Here is a 12,746-nt window from a genome sequence, read left to right on the forward strand (position 1 = left end):
TGGTTCTGCTGGTGTAGTTGCAGCAACTGTAGTTGTTGTTGGGGCAGCTGTGGCCGTTGTTGCTGCTGGTGTAGTTGTGGCAACTGTAGTTGTTGTTGGAGCAGCTGTAGTCGTTGTTGCTGCTGGTGTAGTTGTGGCATCTGTAGTTGTTGGAGCTGCTGTGGTCGTTGTTGCTGCTAGTGTAGTTGTGGCAACTGTAGTTGTTGTTCGAGGACCTGTAGTTGTTGCTGCTGGTGTAGTTGTGGCAACTGTAGTTGTTGGAGCTGCTGTGGTCGTTGTTGCTGCTGGTGTAGTTGTGGCAACTATAGTTGTTGTTGATGCAGCAGTGGTCGTTGTTGCTGCTGGTGTAGTTGTGGCAACTGTAGTAGTTGGAGCTGCTGTGGTCGTTGTTGCTGTTGGTGTAGTTGCGGCAACTGTAGTTGTTGGAGCAGCTGCGGTCGTTGTTGCTGCTGGTGTAGTTGTGGCAACTGTAGTTGTTGTTGGAGCAGCTTTGGTCATTGTTTCTGCTGGTGTAGTTGAGGCAACTGTTGTTGTTGGAGCAGCTGTGGTCGTTGTTTCTGCTGGTGTAGTTGTGGCAACTGTAGTTGTTGGAGCAGCTGTGGTCGTTGTTTCTGCTGGCGTAGTTGTGGCAACTGTAGTTGTTGGAGCAGCTGTGGTCGTTGTTGCTGCTGGTGTAGTTGTGGCAACTGTAGTTGTTGTTGGAGCAGCTGTGGCCGTTGTTGCTGCTGGTGTAGTTGTGGCAACCGTAGTTGTTGTTGGAGGAGCAGTAGTTGTTGTTGCTGCTGGCGTAGTTGTGGCAACTGTAGTTGTTGGAGCTGCTGTGGTCGTTGTTGCTGCTGGGGTAGTTGTGGCAACTGTAGTTGTTGGAGCAGCTGTGGTCGTTGTTTCTGCTGGTGTAGTTGTGGCAACTGTAGTTGTTGGAGCTGCTGTGGTCGTTGTTTCTGCTGGTGTAGTTGTGGCAACTGTTGTTGTTGGAGCAGCTGTGGTCGTTGTTTCTGCTGGTGTAGTTGTGGCAACTGTAGTTGTTGGAGCTGCTGTGGTCGTTGTTTCTGCTGGTGTAGTTGTGGCAACTGTTGTTGTTGGAGCAGCTGTGGTCGTTGTTGCTGCTGGTGTAGTTGTGGCAACCGTAGTTGTTGTTGGAGAAGCAGTAGTTGTTGTTGCTGCTGGCGTAGTTGTGGCAACTGTAGTTGTTGGAGCTGCTGTGGTCGTTGTTGCTGCTGGGGTAGTTGTGGCAACTGTAGTTGTTGGAGCTACTGTGGTCGTTGTTGCTGCTGGTGTAGTTGTGGCAACTGTAGTTGTTGGAGCAGCTGTGGTCGTTGTTGCTGCTGGCGTAGTTGTGGCAACTGTAGTTGTTGTTGGAGCAGCTGTGGCCGTTGTTGCTGCTGGTGTAGTTGTGGCAACCGTAGTTGTTGTTGGAGCAGCTGTAGTCGTTGTTGCTGCTGGCGTAGTTGTGGCAACTGTAGTTGTTGTTGGAGTAGCTGTAGCCGTTGTTGCTGCTGGTGTAGTTGTGGCAACTGTAGTTGTTGTTGGAGCAGCTGTGGGTGCTGTTGCTGCTTGTGTAGTTGTGGCAACTGTAGTTGTTGTTGGAGCAGCTGTGGTCTTTGTTGCTGCTTGTGTAGTTGTGGCAACTGTAGTTGTTGTTGGAGCAGCTGTGGTCGTTGTTGCTGCTTGTGTAGTTGTGGCAACTGTAGTTGTTGTTGGAGCAGCTGTGGTCGTTGTTACTGCTGGTGTAGTTGTTGTTGGAGCAGCTGTGGTCGTTACTGCTGTTGTCAACGCAGTGTTACACAAACTGGTCCCACAACAAGTTGGTCCACTAGTGATGCTACCAAAGATTTGCATGAAAGGAAAGCTACCCAGTACTGAAGCATCTGCACAAAGGTTTGAAGATGCACAGCCAAAGGCTGGAGAAGTGCTGGACCCACTTGTCACTGTCGATGAAAATTAATTTTTTAGTGTAAGTTATTTTAACTAACTTGTTAATTTCAATAATAAATATTCAGTTTTATTGCATGAAATATAGTGAGTAAATGCTACTAAAAATGTACTTTTCGTGTTTAAAAAGTAATGGATTAGTCTTCCGGCCACTCAAAGTGCTTTCACACATGTCATCATTCACATCCATTCACACACTGATGGCAGGGTCTAGCATGCAAGGTCACCTGACCATCAGGACTAACTAACATTCATTCAACATTCACACATGAGAGCAGGCACAGCTACGGGAGAAATGTAGGGTTAAGTGTTTTGCTCAAGGACACATCGACGTGGACTATTTGAGCCGGGGATTGAAGCTCCAATCCTTTGTTTTAAGGATGGCTCTGCTCTACAACTGAGCCACAGTCGCCCCTGGTACTCCCCCTGTCACAATTCTATTGTTATAAATACTTTATGTTGTTCAATTTCAACATCATTACCTTTCTGTGGACTGAATATGTGCGAGATGATCATAACTTCTTAATCTTTAAACTAAAGTAACAAGTCACTATAACGGTCATTTAAATGTAATAATTCAGGTCTTGTGACCTTTAAATACTCTACTGCAGTAAACAGGTCAAATGTATACCTCTGCTATGTAACATACAGTAAGTAACACATTATATTAAATATTAAAGGAAAGGTTCAGAACAAGTACTTCATCACTTTCTTCCACTGGGGGATTTTCCAGATCTCACATGTAGTTTGTTTGAGATACTTTAAGGTCGTAAATCATGTTTTGTAAGCTACGTATGATTAAGACTCACCACTTGATTGAAAGCATTGGTCCTCCACACCGCTGCATGTTAATGTAGAAGTACATTGAGAGGTGCTGGGGTCACAAATGTTACACTGAAGGGCGTTTTCTGCCTCAGCAGCAGGGACTGAAACAGAAAAGAACGTGACTTGTTTGAGGAAGAGAAAATGTTTCAGCTTCACAAAATTAAACTTGAACTTATGAGAAGATGGCAGGATTTAAATGTTCTTTTCCTATCTGTTTGATCTTTTTTCATAAATGAGCTACTTATCCGTCTGTACTTACATGTTTCATTTCCTGCGTTGCAATTATCTGTGTTGCAGCACCTAGCAGATGCAACTGCACCCATAGCACCCAAGTTGGCAGAAAATGTCTGAGAACCGGTGGCTGGACACATGGAGGACGATGCACACGCCTTGAAGACTTGCAGACCTGTAACTCCAGAGGAAGTGGCTACAAAATGAAAAAAAAAGTAGTTTGTCAATATTGTCAGAAAGAAAGTATAACTCTGAAGTATTTTAATTTACTCAAAAGTAGTACATGGTATAAAGAAACGCCTACCTCTAATGGAAGCTGTTACACACATCGTCTCTGAGGAACAATTGAGTGGTGTTTGGGTTGAACACGGCTCATCTGTGCAAGTCATACACTGAAGTGCTCGAGCTGCAATTGGGAGAAAAAAATGTCAAAATGTTAATCTTGAGTCTTGATCTATATACAGTATATGTCATTTATATTTTTCAACGATATCACATCATATACTTTCCAAAAAATTAATTCTGGGAAATTAAAAATGTCTTAAAAGTTCTTCATATGCTCTATTGCTTCTTCAGAAAATATATTGTAAGAATAAGCGGTTACCTGTGCTGGAGAGTGCCCAGATGAGAGTCAGAGAAAGGATCAGCTTCATCATGATGAACAGGTAGTACTCTGGAGATTAGTTTTCCTGGAAGGTGATACTACTCCGTATTGACACCGCTGCCCTTAATATACTGTGCGGGTGTTCTATAAATATATGGCACATGCGTAGGTCAGCATTTTCGGGTTTGGGTGTGATCCTGTCTTCACAAATGTTCAGCCCTTCTTCTTTTGTCTTTCAGAAAAGCAACATGCCAACACACCTTTGCCCACCCTTTTTTATTTTGTCACTGCTTTCTTAGATAGGAGACAATACATACGCAGTTTATATTTACGTCAGACATTGAATACAATATTAAATCACCAGGGACAACAATGGAAATAAGTTAAATATCATATAATACCATACAGGGGCCTGACATAATGCTCACTGAGTAGCAGGAATGCACAGCAGTTAGCCTATTTTTTTTATTTACAATTGGTTTGTTGTTTTGTGTCACACGTCAAAGACAAGTGACCACAAGAAAAGAATTTGCTTGAAAAACAATAATGACGTGATTGTGATCTGACGTTGTGATGACGGGAACAACGTACCCTTTGATAAAACATCCTTACACTACGTCTAAAGGAAGGTCCTTTCACCACACCTAAATATGTCACCGCTCGCTAGCATGTGCTTCTTGCTTTACATCATTGGGAATGCTGTGAAATTGAAAATTGTTTTACATTGCAAGTTCAATTTGGAACTATTTTTCTATTTTACTCTGGTTTAATCTGGTTTGTTCTATTTGATCTTTATTCATTCTTATTCTACTTTCTTTCAATCATTTTATTTATTTTATATGTTGTCTCAAGTCCTTTATGCCTTTAGTAAAATGTTTTGCCTAATTGCCTTATTGTTGAAAGTTGCTATACATTAGTTTTGTCCTGCTTTCCACTGTTTGCACCACCTTACAAGATAACCTTAATAACAGCATATAAAGTAGAAGCATTAGTAATATGACTGCATTGCACCTTGAACAGCAATAACTTGATTCAATAATATATTATATTTAATAATGTCACCATAATTCAACGATATAAAGTACTATAAAGTAGGATAACCGTTGAGACATAATAAGGCATATAAGAAACATGGTTGACTGTGATCCGAGTTACCTTAACTGACACAATCAATATCAGCAACAGTGAACATTCAAGAGGCATAACAAATAAAATGTCCTAACATGGCAGTGTTGTTATCTTATCAGGCGAGGCTTAAATAACACACCTATCCATCTCTACTTACATGTGGGGTTTGTGAGGTGCCAATAAAAACAAACTGCACCCTTGTCAATGTTGTGGGAAAGCATACAAAACATTTTTTATTCATGTCACTGAAAAATTATGACCATGAAGAAACTACAATCTCTAATGGAAACTTCCATCCATTTACATCTTAGAGCAACACATAAAAGTCTGAAAGAGGCCATTCTGCATCATGAGTACCTTCACATTCGATACCTATTGGTGATCATTCAGTTACTTTTAGTACTTTAATTTAAGTAAATCACCTGACTTTTACGTACACAGCGATGGAAGATGTATTCATGTTTTACTACAGTGTAAGTAGCAGTATGACTTTGGACTTGGGTTAAAATTCCTAGATTTTAACTTCAGAAAGAAAGAAAGGATCAAATCAAAGGTCTCATTATGCAGGAGAATATCTCGATCTGTTGTTGAACAGCTGATAGAGACTATGGGTACATCCCAAGTCTCTAAATTGCATCCCCGTTTCCCTCACTTGCGTCTTTTCCTTGCGTCTTAGTCCCTCCCACCAGGGATGCATGGAGAGACGCAAGGAAACCAAGCAGGGAGAGAAGACGCGAGGAAATATGTTTTAACAGACATGAGACGTCCTTTCCCCTGAAGCGTCACGTGAAGCGACGTCGGTTTATGATGACTGCGGCCGACTGACAGCTGATCAGCTGTCAGTCGCTTTAACAGCTGACGGAGTTTTGTTCGGAGAGTTTTTAGCGAACATTCCAATAAAAATGCACTTAAAATATTGATAAAAATGTTTTCAGTTGATTTAATGGCGTTAAACTACTACTTACATTAATAAAGACAAAGTTATCATGAGTGTCAGAGTGGAGATGTTTTCTCTGTCGTCTGTTACTGTTTAATTAACTGCATTGTATTTTTATACTGTGATGTGTCCTGCTTATTCGCGCAGGATCCATTTCTACCGGCGGAATGCGTCTTATTTATTTATTATTTACGTCAGTATGTTTTGAAATTCTGATTGTGACATCATTATAAAATAACCCACAGTATAAATATGTTTTCTCTTCATTATGTGTTGTAAAAAGTGTTTCCTCTTTCCAGCTCTCTCTGATTTTAATCACATACATAATACAAGTTATTGAGGGAAACAACAGTTACAATCTTTGAAGACAGTTTGTGGTCCTTATATTATTCAGACCTACAATGAACATATTTTAACCAGATGGTGAATAAGAAAACAGATATAATATATAGCTTGAGTTTAATCTGTGATCGTCTCTGGTATGAAACTCCAGACATCAGTCCGCTCAGCTGCAGCGTCCAATCACATAACAGATGAACAGAGAGGGGGCGTGTCCAGCGTTAAAACACTTCCTGGAAGCTCACTCTCGGGCTCCTCGATCATGGCTCCTCCGATTTCCCTCCTCGCTCCTCGATTCTCGCTCCTCCGAGCAGAATAAGAGCTTTGGGACGGCCGTCAAGATGGCGGCGCAGAACCACTTCCGGTTCAATCGAGTCTTGAGGAGCGAGGAAACGACAATTTAGAGACTTGGGATGTACCCTATGACTCAGACTGAATGCGCAGGTAGAAAATCCACGGCCCGCCACTGGTGGCTGGTCACTGCTGGAACCAAATTGCTGGAACCGCACTCCCATTTTCCCTGCCAAAATCCCTCCACCAACCGACCACTGCCACTGGCACTAAGTCCCAGCCAGTTTTGACACAAACAGCGAAGTTAAAGCGCTGTGCCCCTCTCTCGCCTCCACAACGGCTGCACCACCATTCTCTATCTCCCTTACCTGATAAAGGCATTAATTGATATCTTTTGGGTTTGTGTCAAAACTGGCTGGGACTTTGTGCCAGTGTCATTACAAGTCTAATGACACCACTGATTACCTCCAGGAATAGTCAGGGACCTGTATGACGCTAGCCTTCTCAATTCCTGTCCTGATGTGAGGCTGCGAAGAAACATTAGTAAATCTGCAAATTTATCAAATTTAACATTCATTCCTCGTCAGCCTGTCCAAATAAATTGGGAAAATAGAGCTTTAAACACATTAAACTTAGCTTTATTAATTGTCAGGTCTCTGTCAGGAAGACTTGACTACTGTAACAGTGTGTTCACAGGCCTCTGTAAAGGTCAATCAGAAAGCTGCAGCTGATACAGAATGATGTATTATTCCCAAAAAATCATATATGCTATCCAAGGAGCATTTTGCTGATAATACATTCACTTTTTTTGTATGCAAATCTTTTACTTGCAGTGGAGTGTCTTCACAGTGAAGTATTATAAGCAAAGGATCTTTCATCCAATGATCCAAGTTGTGATCTCAATCACCCATGGTTGAATTCAGTGTCAAGTCAGGTGTCTTTGATTAAAATAGATTCAACAGAAGATGCGCTTTGCTCATTTCTGTTGGCAGCGCTGTGTTGTTGATGTTCTCTGGCAACATTGCCAAACCTGTTATTGTTGAGTGAACGTCACTGCCCTTCTCTATTTTTACTTAAAGAATAGGCCATTGAAAATTGTGATTGAAACATATTCACACACCTATTTATGTGACGTTCTATTTGCTATGTTCATTACGTGTTTCTTTGTTTTCAGTCTCTGGACACCTGTGTGTGTGTGTGTGTGTGTGTGTGTGTGTGTGTGTGTGTGTGTGTGTGTGTGTGTGTGTGTGTGTGTGTGTGTGTGTGTATATATATTGTAGTGTCACCCTAGGGCAGGCTAGAGTGGGGCAGTGCAACAGAGAGTGGTAAACAAGCACAATCAGATGGTATAAATCAAATATATACATATATATATATACATTTTGGGTACAAGCGGCCGAAATGAGCCGAAGTGGCCGATATTTCGGGTACAAGCAGCCGAAATGAGCTTCCTCCGCAGGGTGGCCGGGCTGAGCCTTAGAGATAGGGTAAGGAGCTCGGACATCAGGAGGAGCTTGGAGTCGAGCCGCTGCTCCTTCGTGTCGAAAGGAGTCAGCTGAGGTGGTTCGGGCATCTAGTCAGGATGCCTCCTGGACGCCTCCCATTAGAGGTTTTCCAGGCACGTCCAACTGGTAGAAGGCCCCGGGGAAGACCGAGGGCACGCTGGAGGGATTATATCTCCCGGCTGGCCTTGAGCTGGAAAGTGTTGCGGGTGAGAAGGAAGCCTGGGTCGGCCTGCTGAACCTGCCACCGCGACCCGACCCCGGATTAGCGGCTGATAATGGATGGATGGATATTTATATATTATATATATATTATTATTATATATATATATATATATAAATATATATATATATATATATATATATATATAATATTTTTGCTTAAATGGTGATTCGTGGATCAACGGCAAATACATCTTTTTTTTGTTTAACATTTTCTGGTTCCGGCTTCTTAATTTAAGGGGTTTGCTGGTTGTCTCAGTTTTAAATCATTGTTGTCTTTTATTTAAACAAAACTAAATATTTAACACACATCACTGTCGGAAATTGTAGTTGCCAATTTTGGTACTTTCCCACATTATATAGACCAAACCTGCAACAATTTATTGAAAAAAGAATTATCAGAATAATCAATCAATAATGTTGAGTAAATTATTTAGATCTCTGTCTTTCGTGTATCAATTTATAAAGCAATACAATGTGATAGACTCTAAATTAATCAATTACAGTTTAGGAAGTGTATTAATTGTTTGTCATTTTTCAAGTAAAACAAGCCAAATATTTGTTGGTATCGTTTTGTCCAGCGGAAGGATTGGGAGCTCGTTTTTGTTTAACATGATACAAAACTAAATATATTTGGGGTATGGACTGCTGGTTGGACAAAACAAGCTATTTTAATATTCCCCCATGGTCTATGACAAATAGTAATAATTGGCATTCATATTTCACTACTTTCTGACATGTCACACATGGAACAATATAATTGATTAATCAAGAAAATATCAGCAGATTAACCGATAACTCTGAACAGAGCAATATGTAACAGTGCAGCACAGTTAACACCACAGCATGTTAATATGAGTTTAGCTGTGACGCCAATGGGTCAATACAATGTGGATGAAGTAGAAATACCAACTTAATTTGAGGAAAACACCAAAATCACATTCAGGTTACATTCAAAGTATAACAACTCAGAATATTTGTTGCTATATTTTGTTCTATTACCTCCCTTCATTTGACTACTGACTATTATGTGTAGAGGCATCTATTCATTATTTAAATTATGTGTAAATATTTTTACAGTCAGGCAGTAAAGGTTTGGATTAGAAGAGGACACTGTACAACCTTTTGTGCCTTGTTACCGCTTGCAATAAGACTGTTATTGACTGGCAACTCTGTTTGCACCTGGGTAGCTGGTGTGCTATTAAGATTAGACAAAAGTAATAATGTCAGAAATTGAGTCCACTTGAAGTGTGAAACAATGTCATAAAAACATTATTGTTATTAATTAGATTTGTCTAAAATGAAGTATTATATTTAATATAAAAATTGTGAGAGCATTCAATCCCATTGAAATACACAAAGATTCAGGAAAAAAGTGGATCACTACAGTTCTGAGGTCTTTGCTCTGGCTTCCTGTCCAACAAAGAATTGACTTTAAAATCCTGCCGCTGGTTTATAAAGCACTGAATGGTGTAAGGCCTAAATACATTTGTGATCTGCTGCTACCTTATGAACCATCCCGACCCCTCAGGTCATCTGGGACCAGTCTACTTTATGTTCCAAGAGTCAGAACTAAACACGGAGAAGCAGCGTTCAGCTTTTCTGCTCCACGCATCTGGAACAAGGTTCCTGAACGCTGCAGGTCTGCTGAGACCCTCAGCTCCTTTAAGTCCAGATTGAAGACGTTTCTGTTTGCTGCTGCCTTTAATTGAACCAGATTCAAGGATATTAATCAATTTATGCATCTCACTACTGCATTTTATTTCTTAAACTGCACTGCAACTGTTATTGTAATTATTGTAAATAGTTTTTTACTGTTTTAATGAATGTTCTTAGTTGTTTTTAAATCTTGTTTTCTTCTGCGTTGTGTGTTGATGCTTTTAGTGGTTTTATGTGAAGCACTTTGAATTGCCTTGACATTCAAATACACTTGCCTTGCCTTACAAGTTAAAACAAGATATGAGTCATACCAAAGGTATTGCAACAACATTCTGGACTTTGTGCCAGCAAACCTGTGTGCAACTGCATCCCAGCAGGTTAAACTCATATTAACTGGTGTACCAAACTTGTTGAGTCATCTTTTGTTATATCATGCCTCAACAACTGCCAAAGAAATTGTTGCCAAAACAGTTGCAGTATCAGTCTGGGTGCAGTCTGTCTGTTGTTTGGACCCAAACCAGCAGGGGAAATAATAATTCTATAAGAAAACAGATATGTTACATACACCACCGATATGTTTTAATCAGGAGCTGGTATTGTAAAATGTACGGTTCTAAATGTTGCGTAAGTTGTGGGTGGGCAGAAAGACTATTGTCATAATTGTAGTGTTTGTATTTTGTGATGTTAAATCGGCTGTCAGTGAGTCTGTGGTCAAAGCAGGAAAACAGGAAGAGAAATTAATCCTGGTTCCTCTCTGAGAGGTACAGAGAGGCTTTAGTGTTGTTCTGGCCAGAGACAATGATAAATCACTTTTTAGTTCATATCAAGAGTAGTTTGAGCTTTTTTTGTAAACATTTTCAACAAAGTTTTTGCACACCATTACATCTTGCATGTGCAAAGGTCAAAAAAAGGTCCTTCGTAGTCACTTTATGAATCATTTAATTTACTACCAGGTATGGCCAGTATTCAGTATTTTTAATTGCAGTTGCTCAGATAATCTATTGACACCAGTTTATCTATGTTATAAATTGAGTAGATTGTAGGGTTTTTAAAAACACGTTATTATACACACTGTACACTCGCCATTTTCTAAAGTCGACCTTTAAGTCCTAGATAGATTTCTCTTCCGAATAAGAAGATTTACATTTTAGGAAGTTTAATTTAATTTTACTGCAACAAGGTGGTTGATGCCATGTCTCTATGAGTTAACCACAATGCCTTGCATGTTTTGCAGTCAACATTATTTTACATCCACAGTGTGAATGTATGCAAAACTATGAGGAACTCCAGTAAAAAGAGCTACCAGGAACTCTGTTGATATTAATAAGGGCTCGCATGAGAGTTTTGTTGAGAAGTGAAAGCCAAACAATCATTCTGGTTGCAATTAATTTTATGTGACAACAAAGTTTATTTTGGTTGTGAAATTGAAGTCTTCCCAAAATGGTCTTTGGGTGCAACCCGAAGAAACCCGGATCTGATCTCATCTGACACGTTTTTTCTTAAGATTTCTGAAGTGAAATATGGAAAAATATTTATTTTTAAATTATGTTTTATTGACCATTCCCTAATTTTTCACCCAATTTTGAGCCTTTTTTTTTAGGGTTTACACATGATATCTGTTTTTAGTTTTATGAGAAGTTATATAGGATAAAATAAAAGAAGAGTACTTCAATTTGCCTTGTATTGTTGTATTTTAATATATTTTGATGAGAAGTATTTTTTATCAGGTACATTATATAAAATATACCCGACATTAGTGATGGTGTTACTATTTTTAACATTCGTGTTCTAGGGTTAATCACTAACTCGCGAGTGAGAACGACAACATGTGTGTGACGGTGAGTGTGTAGTGTAACATTAGCAGTAAGTTACAGCCGTGAACGAAGCACTGGAGTGTGTGTGTTTTGAAATATATATGTGATTCAGCCTACCGGGTGAAGCACTAAAGTCACAGGAAGTCACACCGGCACAGGTCTAGATGCCAGGACTGTGTGCACATTTCAATTAGATGCAAATAAAATCAAGATGGCTGTGGAAGAAACAACGCTTCACGTTGTAGGTTGCTACGGTCACACTAAAAGATGGCACACAAGGGTAGGAGGAATCTCACAGCCATGACAGCAAATGACAGCTCTGTATTTCAGTCTGTGTGTTTCATGCGGCCAAGCTGGACGTTACATGGTCACTCCTGGTTGCTTGACATATGTTCTCGCCCGTTTGTTTGTCATGGTGAAGGCTTGACACTTCACTCATTGTGACTACATTTCCCCTGTGAAAGTGAAACATATTACACAAGCCTTCAGAAACGTCTGCAGTTAAATTGGACTAAACAAACACTTTCAGTGATGACAAACACACTAGACACTGGCCTAGAAACATTGAGGCTACAAACAACCCATAACAAAGCTTTTTATTCTAAAAGAATATCTGATGTTGTAAACATGTAATTGCTTCGAACCTCGAATATAAGATGAACTTTTTCAAATGTAATTTCCTGAAAGAATACATGATGTTATGTGCAGGCCAAGAGGGCAACTAGTAAAGACTCCATCCATTGCTGAGCTCCACAAAACAATTGTTTACCGGCTCAGTTCATCACCTGGAATAAGATGCCAAATGTACACTTGTCACCTGTAAAAGTTTCTTACTTTTCAACAATTACACCCAGCATTTGGCAATTAGCATGTTTATCGGATCAATGCAAATTATTTTTTTAAAAAGCTTAATAGTTTCTTGTTGAGGTTCCCCTCTTTGAAAATCAAATTACTACACAGTTCCTTTTTTTTCATGTATCTACAGTAAGGTAGCTTCCTCTTTTTAAACACAGTCTCACATATATTAGGTGTAGCTCCGTAAACCCATCACTGTGCACATGTTCTCATCATGATGAAGCTGGGTCTCTCTCTCACTCTCATCTGGATGCTCTCCAGCGCAGGTAACTCAACTCACTCCTAGATCTGGGTTTATGGACTACTTTTAAGATTTTAAATGCTTTCTTGAATGACTTTTTCTTTGGCGAAGACTTTTACTTTAAATAAACAGGATCATGAGCCTCACTTTACTGGGCACAGAAATG

The 12,746-nt window shown here is 39.9% G+C and overlaps 1 protein-coding gene across 1 annotated transcript; it reads right to left on the bottom strand.

Annotated features, from left to right (window-relative positions):
- Positions 1–2,187: 2,187 nt before the first annotated feature.
- On the bottom strand, positions 2,188–3,644 carry LOC306739507 (uncharacterized protein; the record flags this gene model as incomplete). Its single annotated transcript, XM_079221528.1, has 3 exons — positions 2,188–2,216; positions 3,017–3,184; positions 3,593–3,644. The coding sequence occupies 3 exons, from the start codon at positions 3,642–3,644 to the stop codon at positions 2,188–2,190; spliced, it is 249 nt and encodes an 82-aa protein (XP_079077654.1).
- Positions 3,645–12,746: the final 9,102 nt, after the last annotated feature.

The sequence above is a fragment of the Taurulus bubalis genome (genome assembly GCF_910589615.1).
Source record: "Taurulus bubalis genome assembly, chromosome: 7".
Classification (NCBI taxonomy): domain Eukaryota; kingdom Metazoa; phylum Chordata; class Actinopteri; order Perciformes; family Cottidae; genus Taurulus; species Taurulus bubalis.